The sequence below is a fragment of the Prosopis cineraria genome, unplaced genomic scaffold (assembly GCF_029017545.1).
Source record: "Prosopis cineraria cultivar Desert tree isolate PC_DT_omini unplaced genomic scaffold, ASM2901754v1 PC13, whole genome shotgun sequence".
Lineage (NCBI taxonomy): Eukaryota > Viridiplantae > Streptophyta > Magnoliopsida > Fabales > Fabaceae > Prosopis > Prosopis cineraria.
This window is the reverse complement of record NW_026555344.1, coordinates 3481452-3502361: the sequence shown is the minus strand read 5'-3', so window position 1 is coordinate 3502361 and position 20910 is coordinate 3481452. Positions and strand designations below refer to the sequence as shown.

General features: G+C 33.0%; 1 protein-coding gene across 1 annotated transcript; it reads right to left on the bottom strand.

The window, feature by feature from the left end:
* Positions 1–4832: 4832 nt before the first annotated feature.
* LOC129290564 (protein LATE ELONGATED HYPOCOTYL-like) lies at positions 4833–15849 on the bottom strand. Its single transcript, XM_054927359.1, is given in 9 exon segments — positions 4833–5427; positions 5429–5491; positions 5584–6951; positions 7114–7335; positions 14118–14179; positions 14375–14486; positions 14750–14935; positions 15142–15167; positions 15560–15849. Coding segments are annotated over 7 exon segments (2193 nt in total). The 5' UTR covers positions 14789–14935; positions 15142–15167; positions 15560–15849; the 3' UTR covers positions 4833–5100.
* Between the last annotated feature and the right edge of the window lie 5061 nt (positions 15850–20910).

Genomic DNA, 20910 nt, shown 5'->3' with positions numbered 1-20910 from the left:
GAACAATCACATTCAATTTTTTGAATCATATATATGAAAGGAAATTAAACTTAAGTATAAGACATGCATGCTATTCTACTTGGAGTTGGTCACTTTTTAATTCATTTTTTTCTGGTTGATTTCTTTTCATTATAATTTTCTCAGAGTGTTCATTTATCTTTTATTTAAACCCATCACATAGACTAAATCATCCCATTGTTGTAACTTACTTAATAATTATTTATAATTTTAAATAAGAAAATCCAATTGAAGAAAACACTCACACACACATATTAAGATCTTAATTATAACAACCATCAAAATTAAAAGATAATAGAAATTATCTGAAATTTCAACTTATTAAATAATTAATAGCCCTTTGCATTACATAAAATTTAGGAATTCAAAAACACTTAAAGTGTGAATAGTTCAGTTTCTCATCATAATTTTTTTTTATTGATCAGCAAAGATATTGTTTTGGGAATCTTACAATTAAAAATACAATATTCTGATCAATTTCTCATAAATTACACTAACTGGAAATAAGCTCTCCCATCCTTCTTGCTCATACCCTCAACGACAATAGATACCTTTCTTGTTTTGAAAAGTACACTTAACTTCTATATAATTATTTTCTGTCAATAAATTAAATTAACCTTTTTATGCAATCTTATTTTTAAAAAATGATAAATCAATTAAATTAAATTAATGGCATATTCTATTAATGAAATCGCAAACTTATGTTTAAACTTGACGTCGATATTTCTATTAGCATTTTAAGGGTAAAAAAAGGGTTACAATGCAAAAGTACCTACCAGGTAGTCACCCAGGAGTATCTAGTAATCTAAAGTGAAAAAAAATAAAAAAAAACTCATAATGTTATTAAAATTAATGTAAAAATGATCAATCTATTACATTCCTTAAATCTTAATTGTTTAGTTAACATTTAAGCAGAAGTTAATCATTTTTTCACTGATATGGATAAAAAATATTATCAAGTGAGATTCTATGGAGGTTGATTGGTTATCATATAAATATGATGTGGGAAAATATCATTTTAATCAAATATTAAGTTAAATTGCCCATTTCTTTGCAATAGTGATCAAAACAATTTGAGAATTTTAAATTTATCATGAATGAAATTGCTTAAAATTGTAATAATGTTCTTAAAGTAGGCGGTGTAGGGGGTATACTTAATCTTGATCTTTGATTGTGTATAACCTCTCTCATTGTGTTGAATCTCAAGTTTTACAAACAAAAAAAAAATGAGTGGAGAGGGAGAAAGGAAGGGGGGTGGAATACATTAGCAAAAAAATGAGATTGATGGGATACATCATTGATCAACCTCTTTAGAAATTAATCATGAAATATTTTTTGATTACGTCAACAAAAAAATAGTCAACTTTTATTTAGATATCAGTTAAATAGTCAATATTTAAGAAATTTGATGAATTGGTCATTTTTGCACCAATTTCAATAATGTTATGGATATTTTTGCCTTTTCTCTCACTTAAGGCTACTAAATGCTCTTGCCCAATAATTTTGTAAGTATTTTTGTCCCTTTTTTAGTTCGCATCAGCAAAGACTAACATTAGCAAGCACAGTCAACATTAAACATCGGAAACTGATGGTGTTATGACAAAGTTAATGATTTAATTACTTTTGTACCAACTCTGATAATATTAAGTATTTTTATCTTTTTTTTTTTTACTTTAGGCTATTGGATGTTTCTGACTAGCCACTTGATAGGTATTTTTATATCTTAATCCAAAAAAAAAATTTGTACTGTTGTAGTCTGATAAAAAGTCTGCTATACATATAAAAACATGGGGAAAATATATGTCTTATATGATTCAATAAAAACTTCAAAATACTAATGAAATCTAATGTGTAAAACTAAGATAATATGTTATTACATGCAAGCACTACTACAAAATTATGTGTATTTTTTTTTTCCTGAGCAAAAGAATATATGTAAATTAACCCAACAACCTGGGTATTCTACGTCAATAAAATTCAAAACCGACGGCAAAAATGGTGGCAATTTTCGTAGTTAACCAGAAAGTTTTTTCCAAATCTAGTTTTTACCAATATAAAAGTTCACTTTTCACGACTCTTAATTTTACATCCCTCACAAAGGTGACGTAAAAAAATCTACTATGACTAATGTGTGCGTGTGTATTAAGTCATTCATATAGAAGTGAAGACGAATGTGTAAATAGTAATAAAAACAAAGTATTGTTGAGAGGAGTAATTGCAAGGTGTTTTTGGAGTGCTGTATGATTTAAAATCTTTCATAAAAATAATGGAAACCAAGTGCTGCAAGGTTTTTTTTTTTTTTGGAGTGCTGTATTTTCATACAGTGGACGTGGAATTTTTTTTAAAAAAAAATTGTTGTGTGAAGCTTTTTGACCATGAAATAGTTGAGTGAAACTGAAAAAGGTGAAATTAAGGTATTAATTAATGTTTCGTTAGATGCGTTTGGTGAAACACAGTTGGGATGATATGAGGATAAGAGTAATTGACAAATTAACCAAAAAAAAGTATTAAACTACAAAAAGCAGAAAAGGATTCTAAACTTTAAATTCTCAATTTCTCACACTGCATTGAGACATTATACCTCGAGGGTTATTCCCACGTCATATGATGTTCTGGAAATATTTAGGTGAGTCTCTTGTGTAATTTATAAATGGTAGAGCTTTATATAAATTTTATATAATTAAATGATAATTAAAATATCGCTTATAGAATCAGCCATACTTAAGCAGGAATTTACCTAACTATACCATTCAACCAACTTTTGAGGGCCAAGAGATCTCTCGGAGAAATAATGCTCCTGAAATGAGATTTTAGATTCAGACTCATATTTATGAGTAATAAGAGTGTTTTTCTCTAAATATTTATGGGAATATGCGTTTGTGAATAGTTGAAGAACACAATTATTTTTAACCCAAACTTTCAGTTCTGTGCATTATTACCTTTTCGTCCCAATGTTTCCTTAATAACCAACACCCTAATTATGTGCAAGAAAGCTACGCATTGGTCCACTGTTTGCCCGTGATTTTCACCTTTCTTATGATTCAAACCTTTCTCCTTTCTTTCTGAAAAAAAGCAATCAACCTTATCCTAAATTGTTTATCTTAATTTGATTTTTCAAGAAAAGAAAAGCAGAGAGTTGCAAATATATATATATATATATATACACACACACACACATAAACTATTTTAGCTGAAGAAATTTCGTCATGGGTTTTAATTAATCTAGCGAATCTGAAATAATATTTATTGCACATCCTTCAATCCCCTAGTTCTTCCCCATGCATTGTAGTAATATCATGAATAAGGGTCAATCAATGTGAATTTTAATATTTAATATTAAAAATATTAAATTTTATAACAAATCACACCATTTTATGAGTCATAACTTTATTTTTTTGATCGAGATTTAAACTCAAGCCCTATATGGTACAAGATAATATATTTTTACTTTTTATATATGGATATGAGAATAGCATTTTATCGTGATCAGTGATTCATTGGCTCGCAAAAACAAAAACAAAAACAAAAACGTTCCATTTTCAACAGTATACTATATATCATTTCATTTTGAGCAATAATTTTCACTTCTTTCAAATTTATCGATTTTCTGTTTTGATTTTCCAAATATATAAATCCTACTTGATGTTTTGATTCTCTGTTTTCTAGAAACTCGACTCACAGATAGCAGTAGGTCAGGTTCAACATTTTCTAAACAACAGCTTTCTTAAAACCAAACTTATCCGATCATTTTGTAATTGTCATTAAATCAAAATTAAGCATACAATCTTTAAGCAATTTGAAAATTCAACTATTGCATGTATTTTAAGTGGTGAATGGTGATGGCTTGAAACGCTGTGAGACGGAGCTGGATGGCCTATCACCATAACTACTACTATTTCCATAACTCTCCTACACATAAGTTATAATAAGTGTTTAATTTTTATAAGCTCCTAATAAATTTTTTTTAATGAATACTTTTAATTTCCACAGCCTTCGATTTAGAATAAAGTTTTTTCATAAACTCTCCATTAACATTAATTTCTTATCTATTTGAAGCTAGTATAAATGACCCTCATATTATAGCGAATCATGAAGGAGTGATATAATTTTTTATTGTTCTCTTTTTTTCCGTTGGCTCCTACGCTACACTAAGATCTCAATGAACAATATTTTTATCACTCACTAAATTACATGATAACTTCTTCAACACACCTCTCACTCACACTTGCTGCCACCCAACACCACATATCCACGACACACGCATGCTACAAATAATTCTCCAAAATCGGTGGCTTCATTCCAGATTTCCCTTACCTTCTTGTAATTATGCCATTCGCGGCCATGCATTTGTTTCCCCATTACCCTAGAGTTTTCTATAGTTTGTAAATTATCAATGAAAAAGAGTCAAGAAATATGAAATAAATCTAGCCATCTAGGATAAATACGTAGTATGAGGGGGAAGAATCCAGAAAGAAAGAGTGGGGGAGCCGGTGTTATCTGAGCACTTTCAATATCCCAAGAGAAAGAGAAACAAATATTCTGGTTCAGGTGTAAAATAAATTAATGAATTACGTCACAGAGTGAAATCCTAATGAGAATTATATAAAATGAAAAGGCCCATTAGATTGAGAATCATACCTAGAACTCATTCATGCAAACTGCAAAGCACTTGCACTTCATTACACCAAATATTATTTCTCGGCTACTACAAACGACTTACAAGCAGCGAGTCATGTCTTGGAGAATTGCATCACCTGGGCAGAGATTTTTTTCAAGTAAACTATTTCACAGACGTTAGACAACAACATGTAGTATTAGCTGAATGATAACTCATAAATTACTTAATGGTGAAGTCTCAATGTATCTTATCTAAGGTTATTTAGCGGAGTTCTTAGCTGCAGTAACATCAGTTCAGGATAGTAAACAAGTGCATGTAGAAATTTAATATAGTACACACATCTACACGACGAGTTTCGTGAGCAGCATAATTGGTAATAAACAACATGAATATACACGTGGGTGAGCTAGAAATAGCATGGAAAGCCAAGGTTTCCTCCATGTGTTTCCATGCAATATCACGTGTCAAGTTGAAGCCTCCGCTTCCAAGCGTATTTTCTTGGCACCTTTCTCTTCACCATGGTTGCCAGTAGTTCCAACCCTGTTTTCCTTGACTTCCATTGAACATCTCTTGTAAGGTTTAAACCCTGTTCGACTAGCCTTCAGCTTTCCTTGTCCAAGCCCTATGGTTAGCAGTATCTCCTCCTCATTGTGTTTTTCAATGAATGACAGATTTTTCTCCGCTCCTCTACAGTCAGAACTGCGTTTCTTGCTGTTGTCTAGTTTATCATCCGTATTATGCTTGTTATCCTCAATTTTCCCCATCTGATGATCCGGATTTGTCAAGTCATGTTGGGGGAGAAAAGCTCTGTGGCAACACCTCCCTTGAGAAGAGAGCCTGAAAGGCCAGCCTTCCCTGATAATAACGGTGATACAATGATATGAGAATGGAAAGCAAGAAATGAATTTATTGCATTAAAACTTCTTGGGGATCAGAAACCACAATACCTCTTCAGAGACCTCCTTCCAAGAATCAGGAAGGCAGCTGGCACTTCTAGCACGACGATTTCTGGAATCAATAGCTAATCGGTTTGCATCAGGTTCTTTGTTTTCCTCTTTCCCTTTCTCATCCTTCTCTAGCGCGTCTGTCTCAACCTCGCTGCTAGAGGTGGTATTAGAACCACATGAGGAACGGTCAACCTGTTTTCTGCCTTTCAGTTTGTTAGGGTCAAGGTGCTCAGAATTTGCTTTGCTCTTCTCATGATCAGTAGGCTTTGATGAAGCATTCATCTTAGCATCTCCCCTTTCCTCTGGCTCTGATGAAGAAATTGCTGGTGACTTAGAAGCTGAATGTTGAGCTTGAAGAGCATCTGCATATTCTGGATCCTGATTTTGCAGGGGAGTCCGAACAGTAGTTTCACCACCTTGCTCTGTTTTGGCTGCCGGTATTTCACCATTGTCCATTGATGGAACTACTGCAGCTGATGCGGACGGACAAGGAAAGGCAGAATGGAAAGGGGCACACAAAGGAAGAAGTCCATGGGCTGCCCACCATGCAGTTGCAGCAGCCACAGTAGCAGCTGCAATAGCTGCCATATTTGGAGGAGAGCCAATTTGCCTAGATGGAAAGGCTCCTTGCAAGCATGCTGGAGAATCTGCAGAAGCTTCTATATTTGCATAGGGCCAAAATGTAGCAGCAAAACTTGCTGCAGCATGTGCTGCAGGGTTTTGAAGCAGGGTGGAGACAATAAGGCTTGAAAATGTGGAGGACATTTGAAGAAATGATTGGTAGTGATCTTGATTCTGGTGAATTTGTGGGAATGGGGGAGGATAAGCAGGAAATGATTGATGAATTGAAGATTGTGTTGAGTTATTTTGACTTCCACTTGCATTTGATGCAGCTGCATTTGCGAAAATATTAGGTTGCCCGTTAACCCCACCCATGGGCTGAAACATGGATTCTGGAAACAACATACCCTGGGAAGGATTTTGAGTACCTGTTCCAATTTTCCCATCAAGAACGTGCACATGGACATGTCTAGGGTAGTTATGATTTCCTTGCATCCCTTCTATTGTCAAAGCACAATTGAGATAATCTGTTTTCTTACTCTGAACCGATTTTGCATGTGAAGCATCAGAATCTTCCAACTTAGAAGCTTTACCTGTGCCATTACTCTGTTCTGTGCGTTTCCCTTCAGCACCTATTTCCAACTTCTGATTTTCTTTTAGCTCAGTGGTGACAAAAGATTCATCTGTTTCATCCCGGCTTATCAATTCTTTTGCTGAGGGTATGAACTCCCTTAAGGTGCATGGACTTCTCAGTGGCACTGACATTGAATTCTTGTCTGCTGATGTAACTAAGGAACAGGGTGCCTCCTGGCAAATGGCAAATATTTTAGAGCACTTATCGTCCTTATTTTCTTTTACAGTGATTTGACTTATATATACAGTATGTTTCTAATAAAACAGGAACAATTATTTATTGTTCTGAAAGGTAAAATCATCAGAGATCGAGAAAGATTAAAAAGAAATATTAACCTCTGGATGTGGTTCCTTCTCCAGGTCCAGTGCTGGTTTACAGTGTGAAGATGAAACTGGCACAAGTTTTCCATTCTTTCCTCCACCATGTGATGTCTGGGCACAAGCACTAGTCTTCCGAGGATAAGGATTGTTTGGTTTTCTTTTGGGGCGTGGAGGAGGTATGTCTATGTCAATAGATTGTCTGATTGGAACACCTTTTACAAGGGCCTCTTTCTCCAACTGGAAGTGAAAATAAATAGTAATAGTATTCTCAGCAAATGAAATTTCAAAAGCACTAATAGGACCGTTTGTGCATTAGCTGTTATGTGTGTTTTAAAATGACTTCTTTTGAATTATAAATAGTCAGATTAACACTGACATTTCAATGCATTCTTTAGCTGAATGGACGATAAACTAGGTATACGGTTTTTTTAATCAAAAACTACCTTACATGAAAGTCAAACGAATGAAAACATTTTGAAACTTCTCCACTCAAGTTTGGAAAAAAATCAACTGATTTGTAGTCAAGGATCATCCATACGAGTTGGAGGACTGAAAACTGATAGATGTTTAATGAAAAAAGTTGCACAACAATGTTGCTGTAGACTACAATGAGTAGGAAGCTATTGCCGTCAAGTTATTAATGCCAGAAGCTACATTGAATAATCACTATAAAAGAGTAGGGGTCAAAGAACAGTCCCCAGAACTTCATCATTCATGACCATATGATCTAACAAGGTTTGCAGAAACTGCTTGCCACTGTTGAGACAGCATAGAAATTGCTAAGAGATTTGAGAGGAATCTAACTTGTACACAAGTTTGTACATCTTAGAAAGTAAGCATAAATATCTACTGAATCTTGACCTTTTCACAGAAACTATTATTGCAAGTTTAAGAATTTACTCAGTTTTCTGATCAGGAAAAAAAAAAAAATATATATATATATATTCTTGCTATCCTTATTAGATCATACCAAGTTGCTGTGAATTTATGTTCTCTCTGTACTTTAAGCTAAAACAGTTTTCATGCAAAGGGACGTGTTTATGAGATATATATATAGAGAGAGAGAGAGAGAACAATTCCAAGACCTTCTAAAATCTTAAACCTTTGAGACAGTCAGTTGTAAAATATATCTGATTACATGTCACAGCCCAAGATGAACCGCTATAGAAATACTATCTCCTTCTGATGTTCCTTATTGCATTTCAATCTAATGCATCCTTCTTTCACATGCTTAACTTGAAGACCAATATAGAAAGTAACTACCTAAAAGACTGTTCTGGCGAGCCCCGCAGTCAACTCATCAAAATTATTTTTATTTACAAGTTCTATCATTTTCATTCAGCCATTTCTCTCTTATGTAACCCAATGCTGCATACTTCCGTGTAAAGGTCTGATTCTATTGTGCAGAATATGTGGACTATAGCAATTCCTCCCTGCTAAACTTCAATTCATCCCCGATCCAATTAATTCATTATATAAGATGAATTGACTCTTCATTTTCTCCCTTTCCCTTCATTTTCTCCCTATAAACATGCAACAATGACTCTTCTTCTTCTTCTTCTTCTTTTTCCCTTGGGGTGAGGGTTAAAATGACAAGTTGACAAAAAGTACCAAAACAGGCACACTTCATTTATATAAGATGAATTCCATATAGTCAGCTCGCAGTTTTCTTTGAGGTGACACATTCAGAGACAGTATCCAGATACTAGAAATTTCCCTCACATCAGAATCCCATAACTTCAATATGAGACTCAAATCTCATACTTAGCATCTGGGATCTAACAAATCTGCAGCAACATTTCGCCACATTACAGGTTTTATGCATGATTAATTCTTTCAGACATTTTTCACATATAACTTTCAATAAAAAAGTTTACAAAGATTCCTTTTGTGGATGGATTTTATAGATTCTAGACCTGATATATTTCTACCATTGATTATAACCTCAACTTTATTTAATCAATGCAATAAAGAAGTTAACAAAGATTCCTGTTTTGTGAATGGATTTCATAGATTCTAGACTTGATACATCTCTGTTATTGATTATTACATCAACTCTACATGTTCAATGCCAGCAACAGATTATTCTGTTGAATAGAAATTTAAGGAAAGTTGAATATGCTTTACTTTCAACTCCTCTGTTCTCAAGCAATGAAACAAATCCAAAAGTCCTTCAATGACTTCATTTATTTTGTCAGGAAAAAATCCCAACTTTCTAAATCACTCGTGATTCTTCAAATGGAAGTGATAGAGGAAAGTTGCATATCAGCCGGAGCCATTCACACAAAAAATAACTAGATGGCCTCTTCTTTTAGCAGTATAAACCCTGGTTTTAATGTTTTTCATGGGTGACAGGTAAGCCCATTAGAATCATAACTTATTTATCAGGCTCCAAGCTGACCTATTAAAATTCCTATTAGGCTGTTTGCATATCAATTCCATTTGATCTCATGTAAGATCAACCATGAAAGGCCGCATTAAGAGTTGCAATGGTGCATCACAAGTGTATACACAGACCTCTACACTCATCAGAATTATGGTAAAAATGGATTTAAATTTTTTTTTCCTACCTATTATAGCTTTGGCACACAGTAAGATTCTACAGATCCAAGATGGCATGTATACGAGCACCACCAAACAAAAAATGGGGGGCTGGTTTGACCAAGCAATCAAATAGACTACTTGGCCAAACCAGCCCCCCTTGATTAAAGTGGGAAAATTATTAAAGCATTTTGCCACTTGTTCAGCTTTAACTGGCAATAAACTTTATACATTTAACTTAAAGCTCCTTAATCCTGTTATAAAGAATCTACATTCTTCCATAATTAAATTTCAGTATCTGTCAATATGGAGAATGAGAGTAAACATTAACTTATTTGCTCCCGTATTCTTAATAACAGAAGCCTTCTCAGCATTCAAATTTCAGCAACAAGTGAAATGACTTCCTTGAATGCTTTAATGTCTTTCTGTATGCTTCAATTCTGCCAAAGCAACTAGCCTAACTGTTATATTTATTAATTTAGTACTATGATTAATCTTTTTATTTTAACATCAATTAAGGTTACTTGTAGAAAGAGGGGATGGGATTATGATCTCAAGGCCTACTCTGAGAGGAGATGAGGGTGAACTGAATTAATGAAATTCTGTTTGCACTTTTTGCTTCTCATAAAACAATGTTTGTTTCTGAACATCTTGATCACAACTGTGGATTCAATTTAAGCAATCGACCCTAACTTTTTTCAAAACTGAAGACGCCTAAATAACAGTTAATTCAACACATTTTTAACCCTAGATTGATCCCCAATTCTATATAGTTAAAGCCTTAAGCATAACACATAAACCATATGTCAAAAAATGTAGGGCCTGTGGCTGAGATCTATTGTTACATAAGCTAATAAGGTGAAGCCCGCTTTAGTAGTCTCAGTAGTTGACTTGCTGAATGTGAGCCACAATTGCAGCATCAACAAGAATCTCAGTCTATTAACAAATTAGTCTACTTAACAAGTGCTCCAATTCGGTCATTCAAACTTCTGTTTGTTTCATTTACTCATCATAACCCTTATAGTAATCAAGCAGCAAAGTAATCAGAGCCTGATCCTCTTCATCTAAGCCAACAACATACACATATGGACGAGTCAGTGCTCTTTTGTTTCTCATTGTATTTAATAACAGTAAGATCTGAGTTAATATGGTTATGTGCTTGACTAAAGGCTTATGATACAATTCCACTCTCTTCATTTGACAGGTTTATCTTCCATTAGTGGTCATTTGATTCTGGACAGTGATCAAATCACAGCTAGCGAACAATCCTCTAAACTCCTTAATTAGACTTCAAATTATTTTATTCAACCTAATCCTGCTGCCTGGCATGCCAGCATCCAAGTCCCTGAACTACAACCATCCTTTTGGGTGCCAAAGATTATCTTTCATGACCATAAGTCAATATTCAGACCATATGACTTAGGAGCCTCAAAGCCTTGGAAGATATCCAAAATCACTTCTACTTCAAATTCCAATAGTCATTTATTATTTTTTTTTTAATGTGAATTGATAAACTTTCATTCAAAATATGAACAAAATACAACTAAAAAGAAATCAGAATAAGCAAGAAACTTTCATCAATCACTGCCTTCCAAAATAGTGGGGGGTGGTCATTTATTAATTTGGAAGCCAACCATATTTCTCACTAATCTAACTGTCACTCTCCTGATGTGTCACTGGATTTCAATGTAGGGAAATTTCTTCTAGTTCACTTGAAGCATGGTCAAATTACAAAAACCTCCCATGACATCACAATGCTGTTAAGTCTTGTTAAAGAGTTACTGGAACTTTGCATCAGGTTCTCTAGTTTGAAACATTTTATTAAAAAAAGAATAATTTAGGTATTTACACAGATTAGATATTTTTTTATTTTTACTATTATACTATCCTTCAGGGTGTGTTATGTTTTGAGGGGAAATATATTGTACAGTAAAATTAACAGCATTATATGGAAGGAAAGTTTCTATAATGCAACAACAACAAGAAGAAGCCTTATCCTACTAGGTGGGATTGACTACATGGATTATATGACACTATTATATTCTATCATTTATTAAGCATTTAGAAATATTGTTAATTAAAAGGTCTCGCTCAACAATTTTCAAAAGTGTTCTCTTTAGCTTTCCTCTACCCTTCTTGACAAGACTCAAAATTATCTGTCCCACTCTTCTCACAGGTGCCTCCTTTGATCTTCTTTATATATGTCCAAACCATCTTAAACAATTTTCTACCATTTTTCCTTCAATAGGTGCGACATCCAATTTTTTCAGTATTCACTCATTTTAAATTTGTCTTTACATGTATATCTGCACATCTATCTCAACATTCTCATCTTTGCTACTCCAACTTTATTCTCTTACTATCCCATTAAAGCCTAACATTTACTACCATATCATATTGCTGCTCTTATAGCAGTTTGATAAAACAAGGGAAGTTTCTATAATGTGGCAACAAATTAAGGGAGCCAAATTTAACTGTATAATCAAATGAGGATGCTACTACTACAACAAACCTTATCTCACTAGGTGAGGTCGGTTACATGGATTGCATGATGCCATTATGCTCTATCATTTACCAGTCTTTTAGGAGTGTTATTAACTACTAACATGTACCATATGTCTTGGCAATAAATGCTCTCAAATTGGGTGACTAAAATCATCTTTAACTACCACTACATAATATAGAGACCTCGTTACATATTTGCCTTAACTGCTTTCTTGCCCTCAAAAATTGACCTAGAAGGGATCAAACAAAGTGTAGAAGTCTTCAATTATTGTTCCAATCATCTCACATGACAACTAAATGAAATACATGCGAGAGAAATGTTACTTGCACTACCTTCTCTCAAAAATTTCCAACAACTTCCAAGTAAGTCTATTTTGCTAGTTTTCCTAGAAAGATGGAAAGTTGATATTTTAAAATCCCACATTATATTTCCTCCATGTTAAGTAGTAATCTTTCTAGAAACTACAAAAATCGATCCCAAAGTTTCAGAGCTTAATTTGGCCAACACAACGTGCATCTCCATGGATGGACAAAATAGTTATCATCCTTACAGTGATGGGACCCAATCTACCTTTTTTCAAATAGTATACATGTCGCATGCCACTGACCTCTATTAGACCTATAAATGATGGCACCACAATTGGACACGGATTTTAATTAACTTTCAAAGGTGATTCTTGTAGATCTATGAGAATATATCTGAGCAAACGACCATTTTAAATCACAAATACTGAATTATTACAATAAATCCCATAGCTGCTAAAAACTCAGAGACAAACCCATCTATGCTTCTATCACTAATTAGAATGACACAAGATTTTGATATCACCTTGGACATGTGCTAGAACCAAAACCCTACAGTCCTCATTAGTCCTTACACCAAAACTATCACTGGACAAACTCTGCAGTTTGATGTTTTCAAAGCTAGCAAAAACCCTCATTTAATTACTTAACCAACATGAAATCAGAGATATGAGCATCTATCAAGCAGATCCTAGTAATAAAAGATTTATCTTCACAAGAGAAGGACTGGTTTTAAAATTGATATATAGTACCACTAAATGATTCCTAATTCAGGTTATTCTGATTATATCTGTAAATTGGCAGCTTTGATTATAAATTATGCCAACGGTACATTGTTATCTGAATCATAATAGCAACAGAACGGAGGAAAACAAGGGAAGATGAATAATCACCAAATTACTATTGAGATACACTCAAATGCAATGACTGAAAACCTCTGACAGATACTAAGCTTTGTGTAGGTGACTAAAACAGCCCTAATCCCACTGGCATGAGTAGTCCAATTTTAGGACTCAAGATATCATCCTTCAAGTAGGAAAAAGAGAAACATAGTTCAACGATTTATAAAATTTTCCAAGAGCCAAATACCTAAACCCTAAATTCCCAGAGAAGTCAAAATTAAATCTACATCTAAAATTACAAATACACCAATACATAATACAATAGTTACAAAAACTTTTCATTCGTTTATCTTCATCAACTAACACCAGAATATAAAAATAAAATAAAAAAGTTGTCTATCTCTCCATTTCTTTCTGTTTTCTAAGTTGCATTTATCAAGGTCAACTAGTAAAAGTTTAACGCTCCCAGCCTGTTGCTTGAAGTATCATCATCTAACAATCTAGCAAGCCTCTTTAATAAGTTTCCGTGATTTTCTCAAAAGAAGATTCAAGGTTTTACTTTAGAAGTGCCACTGCTTCCACAGCAATTGAATTTCAACAATACAGATCTCCATTTTGTTAGAATTATTTATATCTGAATTTTGAGATTTCACTGTAGTTTCAAGCCGACCGATCCAGATACATTTTTATTTTTGGTACAGCTCAATGGACACTTCCATTGGTTGAAGTGAATCAAATAATTCAACAGTAGATAAGGAGAAAGCATAAGATCGATCAAGGAACCCAAACTTTTAACATATTAGCCAAGATGAGGAAGTACGCATTGACCTTTGAAAAGAACTTCTGTGCATGGCTCCTGATTTGCACAGCAGTCTTTGTTCCTATATGCTCTGCACAGCAAAAAGTATTACACCAAAAAGGGAGGAAGGGGGAATACAATTTAAATTAAGAGTACATAAAGAAAGATAAAATTTCCCGACAGAAGATTTCAAAGGAACAAATCAGTACAACGTATAAGTCGACAGCTCTAATCAAATTTCTCCATATGAAGAAACAAACAAAAGGATAAATATGCATAATGTTACCTTCTATGCGCTGCCATGCTCTTCCATAGAGCTTTAGCGCTTCTAGGAACTTATCATGCTCCTCCTCTGTCCATCGTTCTCTTTGCTTTGTGATTGTATATGGTTTTCTTGTCTGCAAGCGCCAGCAATCTACTTAGACAGTATCATAATTTTCTAATCCTCTAGCAGCAAATTATTGCAGCTTCCGAATGTATTAAACTCACTCCATCTATAAGAATTATCAAGAACTATTTATCCCAATTAATGTATAACTCTAAATATCCTTACCTTAACGACCACTTCTTCTCCAGAAGAAGTATTAAACTCGCTCCATCTATAAGAATTGTCAAGAACTATTTATCCCAATCATCGATGTATATCTCTAAATAACCTTACCTTAACGACAACTTCTTCTCCAGAAGAGTATGCGTCCATTACAGGACCTGTGCAGCTGGCGCTGCTTCAGATCTTCCCTGACCAGCAGTGGATAAAAGGAACACCTCCTTTCTTCTTTTGTGACATGGAACACAGTAAATAGTAAAGCCGTGGTGAATGTAATAAGAAGCTGATAAGGCGATGCTACTGCAAAAGAAACAAAGGAAGAAGAATAGGTAGAGATCCGTCTCTGTTTCGTATCAGAAGCAATAAGCATTCAAGTTCACATGCACCCAGGAAAAAGATACATATTATGTAAATAATCAGAAAATATTAAAATTTTAAGAATCCACCGCAATAAGAAGACGCTTGTCCGAAAGAATAAAAGAAAGTTCTTTAATCAGAATCCTCACCAAAACGAACTCGACAGCGCCAAAACCTTTAAAACCCGGAAAACAAAGAGAGGTGAAACACAATTAGTATCCAACAACTATCTTTGTCCTCACTTCATAATACTGTCACCGTAAATAATTATATGGTGACTAGAATATCAGCCCTCGTGTTTGGTTGCCGAGAAAATGTAACCACAAAGCAACTCAAAACAAATCATTCAAATTTGAACGCAACTCTACTCATCCGGAAGAATCCTTCTCCTCAGTTGAATTGAGTAAATGATATATTTCTTTACTAAATCCAGGTTACAGTGAATAATAAGGACAAAATTGTTGAAACAAAATAGTTATGCAGCTTCTTTCTCGGGAACCAAAAGGGAGGTAAAAAGGGCGAATGAAGGAGGACAAAGAGGGAAAATAAGAGAAAAAGGAAAGTTACCTTTAAACAAAGCCATGGTGATTAAGAGGACTATGAGTCTGGGTGATGAGTACGATCATACATATGAATTCAGCCGGACACTGGCCGGGGAACCCATTTCAGGCAATGGCGAATCAGAATCTGACGGCGACTTCGGATCGGAGAAAGATAGCAGTAGCAGAATCAGGAGAAGCAGGAGAAGAGTTCCGAGTAAAGGAGCTGAACCAAACCAGAAACCAGAAACAAACTCCAAACCAAACAGGCAAACAAGCAGCTTCCGAGAGTGCGGAGAAATCTCAGCCACTATAATTTCTTGTGGATTTATTTTTATATTTTGGTGTCATAAATATTAGGGGCTGTTCTTCGTTGAGGCAACCAAGGCTCCTGAGATGGTGCCAGGTGGCGATAATTTAGTGGCTGGGATGGTAGCGCCTACCTTTGCACTTTTCCCTTATTTTTTTCCAGCACTTTCTTTTTTTTTAATTCAATAATTTTTTTAAAATTTATTTTATCTTCAAATCTCATCCACAAGCTGGGCAAACGAGGGCAGAGTCCGTAAAAGCGTCGCCAGCTGTAAGAGGGTGGGCCCCCCCGATTACGTGGCGAAACGGCACCGCCTGTATCCGGTCAGCTAGCGCCCTCAGCCTGGGAGTTAGTGGTCTAAGATTTGGCCACCTCGGCGACAGGCACTCGGGAGACCGGCACGTAGCGTTATGTTTGAAGGTACTGGGCGCACCGCACGGGGCCCTTTATTAGGGGCTTTCTCCATATAATTTATATATTTTTTAATTAAAACAATTTCAAGAAGTAACAACACAATTCTCCAAAAAGTAGGGTCTAATTCAAAATCTGTCTCGAGAATAGTTTTTTATTTTTTAAAATAAGAGAATAAAAAAATTTGTTTCATAACGTACTTTTAAAAAATTTTTAAAAAATAAAAAAATAAAATATTATTTTGAAAAATAGAAAAATGAAAATAACTTTTAGATGTTCTATAATTATTATTCTGGAGGACAAGTAAGAATAAAAAAACACATATTTTTATTATTTTTATTTTTAAAATATGTTTTATAAAACACCAATTCTCAAAATAATAAAATAAAAACAGCTTCAAACAGCCCCATAGTTTTTCTCGAATAAGCTTTCTTATGGGTTGTATTAATTACTCCGTTTTCCTTGTAATTCAAAAAAAAAAGTAATCTTTCAAAATATTTTATATATTTATTAAGTATTTTATATAAGTGTCTTAATAATCTTTCAAAATATTTTATATATTTATTAAGTATTTTATATAAGTGTCTTAATAATCTTTCAAATATTTTATATATTTATTAAGTATTTTATATAAGTGTCTTAATAATTTTAATATATTTTTAAAAAATATTAAATAAAATATAAGTATAGTTAAGAAATGATTATAAAAACTGCTCAATATTTTATATTTTGATTAAATATAGTTTTTAAGAGATGTTATATATCATGATTTAAATAAAATATATATATATAATAAAAAATAATATTCATAATTTATTAAAGGTTCAAGACTTAGCTAAAACTGGAGGCACAAGAAAATTATTGTTTTCAATTATTCCTACAGTAGGTAGGACTTATTAAATGTTAACATTCGAAAAATCTGTATCTAGGAAAATAGGCCAACAAGTAGATTGAAAAATGCCTTCCTCTAAACGAGTTATCATTTTGCCGACCCAACATGTCATATTTTAATGAGTTGGGCCCGTTGGTGCAACCTATATTATCACCTTTTTAGATTTAGAGAAATTCAACATCTTTCAATCTGATTCTAATCTAACCACCTATCATTGACATGATAAAATAATAGATTGGCCTCTAGCCTCTATGTTTTATATTTCTTTAGTTATTGGGTTTGTATGCGTGCTCATCATTTAGATTTATTGTACTTCTTTCCCCTCTAAACTTATAGTTTATGTTTGGTATAAAGGAATGAGATAGTGGGATTGAAATTATGATTAAATAATCCTATTTTTTAATGTTTGGTATGAAGTAACGTACAATCCAATGTTAGTACCAATCCCACCTTTTATAGAATTACCTAATATCACTTCCCTCATGATATTGCAAAATCAATCCAAAGATTATTTTTTTCAAGATAAAAATGACCTCCGACTGTAACAGTACGGAGCCACCCCTTGGGCCTCGACTCGGTACTGGACTCTGGCCCATCACTGGACCAAAGCCGACTTTCCCACAGGTGGTACTGTGGTTATTCCTCACCACTGCCTCTCCAGGGTCTTTTGGAACCTCCCCAGACTCGAACCTCCAACCTCTACCACCTTAATGAAGTTATATATATATATATATATATATTGTTTGTTAAATAGTAAAAATAATTTTTTTAATAACATTATATATAATTTTATTGTCATTCTCATCTATGCTCCTGCAGCCATGTCAAAACAAGTCATTATCATTATCTTTTTTTACTATTTATATTTATATTTTCTTCTTTATATTTCTTTATGAATATTTTTGCTTTCAGTGATTTTAATTGTTTTTGCATTGATTGAAACGTGTTTGAAAATTCAATGGAAATTGTCACCGTCACTTTACTTTTATTCTATCATCTATTTTTCATCAATATTTATTGTCTACTTTCCATTAACATTAAATGGATCGCTATGATAAACTCCTTTTAGTTTTATTTATAACAGTAACATTTAAAACTTATTAAATTTTAGAAAGTTAATGAATTTTAAATTTTTTTGATTATAATGAAACATGTTAAAAATAAATTATAAATAGAATTAAAAGTAGTATATTTTATTTCTTAAATGGATCAAAACAAATTTAATATTATTATGTGCAATTTTATCAATATTTTCATTTTCAGACTCATGTCACTTATTGTAATTTAGACATTTAAATTAACTATGACTAAAATATTTAAATATATCTAATTATGTTAAAATTAATTTTAAAAAATAATATCCATGTTATAATATAATTACTTATATTGATTAATTTTTATAATTAATTATACTGAACATGAAATCCAAACGGGGTTGAGCACATTCATTCTCTTCCACGTACGCACGCATTTTGTGAGCATGAGAAGGAAAGTGATGGACGCATGGCACAAAGTTGACGAAGAAAGCGCCACTTGTCTTTATGCTATGAAAAATAAAAAGTAGAAAGCGGTGTCGCAAAACCAAAAGAATATTTTGACCTGCCTCACTCTCCAAAACCATTTACAAGTCACTTTATATCTTCTGTTGTTTGCGCGTCATCTTGGCTTTGAGCTTTTCTTCATCAAAGTTCAACAATCACTAGCTTCCGGATGTATAAATTACTACCTCTCACCTTGTTAGGTGTCCATGAAAATTGTTATTTGTTACGTTCTCATTTGTCATTTTTTAATTGAAAGCCCTCGATCAAGATCTATAATTTTCATATAATAATATAACACGTGTATGCATGTGTTTTTTGCATGACAAGCATTTAGTTTTTTTTTATTGAATTATATATTTATCATATATCATATTCTTCGGGAAATAAATATTTGCATTATGTTTATGTTGAGAGTATTTTTTTTCAATTAGTATGTGTCTTACTGTGATCTTAAATTGTTAGAAATATTTCCTTCCTCCACTCCTTTTATCACTGCGAAAAAAATGAGTTCAAAGAGTAATTGATTATTAATTATCCAGTCGCCACAAATTTGCACATTAAACTATACTTGTTTCATTTTTTCAAAATAAATGATACCAATAAAAAGAGGAATAATATGCACCATATCCTGAAAACACCAAAAACATGCAAGATTGTGTGTTTTGTGTGAGAGGAGAGACAAGAGCAAAAAGTAGTGGATCAGGAATGGGATTCGTAAGAAAAGAAAAAAAGCTGATATGATTGGCGATTGGTATGAGAGCTTATGGCTCAATCTTCTCACTTCTGGTTCTGGCTTTTCACTGCACCACTTGTATAATAATTTTGAACTTCACTTTTAGTTCTTCAAATGCATGTGATCTTGTAGTATAATTATTAACATTATTATTATTGCTGGGCTTGCATATTCGAGTTATTAATTAAGAAGCAAACGCAAACGAAAAATAGTGCCAGATAATAAGTTGCTATCGATATAACATGAGGGGGGAAAAAAATCTCAAAACATTAGGGATCCAACCCAACCTAGAGGCCCAAATCAACACCCCACCAACCCCTAACCATGGGTCTATGAAGCCGGCCCAACTTCCCAAGGAATCCAACCGGGATGATCTCGGGTTCAGCCCTGTCATAGTATACGCTCTCATATTAAAATAATTTAATTATATGCTTAATAGAATACATATAGATATATATATATATATATAGGTGGGAATAATATATATATATATATATATATAGAATTGTATTAAGAATAATATTATTAGGATGGTCAGAAATAATGATGATAATAATTATTATTATTATATATTGTTGTTGTTATCATCATCACCATCACCCATTGGACGTACCAAAAAAAAAAAAATTGATGGTGACAATGCTGTGGAATTTGGAAACCAGTTTCTATTCTGGTCGATGACCGGCCTAGAAATAAAATAATGAGATTTTAAGGGCCAGGACTTTTAACGAAGTTAGCGAATTTGTTAAAAGTTCTATTAAATAAACGATGATATGATCAATGGTCTTAATATAGTAGGGTGTGTATTACCCTGTAATAATGTCTTTGTAACGTTGGAACCCAATATATAAACTCGAGAATATCACCTGAGCCTTGAATCACACCACTATTAGGTAAAAAACACTCTTAATAGCAATTCTACAGCTGTTATTGTTTTAGGTGATGTTAAAAGTATGTGATTTTAATAACGGTTAATAAATTTTGAATAACTAGTTTATGTTCACTGTTGAAAGTTGCTTGTAGAATTTTTTTGTTAAAAAGTGAGACTTTTAATAACAGTTAAAGTCATAACTGCGGTTAAAAGTGATTTTTTAAAAAAATTAATTCTTTTTTAATTTATTTTTCAATTCTTGCAAATTAAAATGTTTTATATGATTTATTGCCAGGCAATCACTTTTAGTATATATAAATAATTCAAATTTTAATACTAAATTTTATAGATATTATACAAAATTCGAATGATCTTATATAATTTTCTAAAAAAAAACTATCTAAACCTCACATATCATTCATAAAATATTGTGCCCAACTTGTGAGGATGTCATTAACTTCTTTCTCAAAAAATGAATTCGCATGTCAAATATATAAATTAAAGTATAAAATTACAATTAAAATATTGACTAACTAGTTCAAGTAACAATAAAATTAGCTTTTTAAAAAATATAATTACCTCATTTATAAATTTAATCATTTTCAATGCGATAATGTTGAG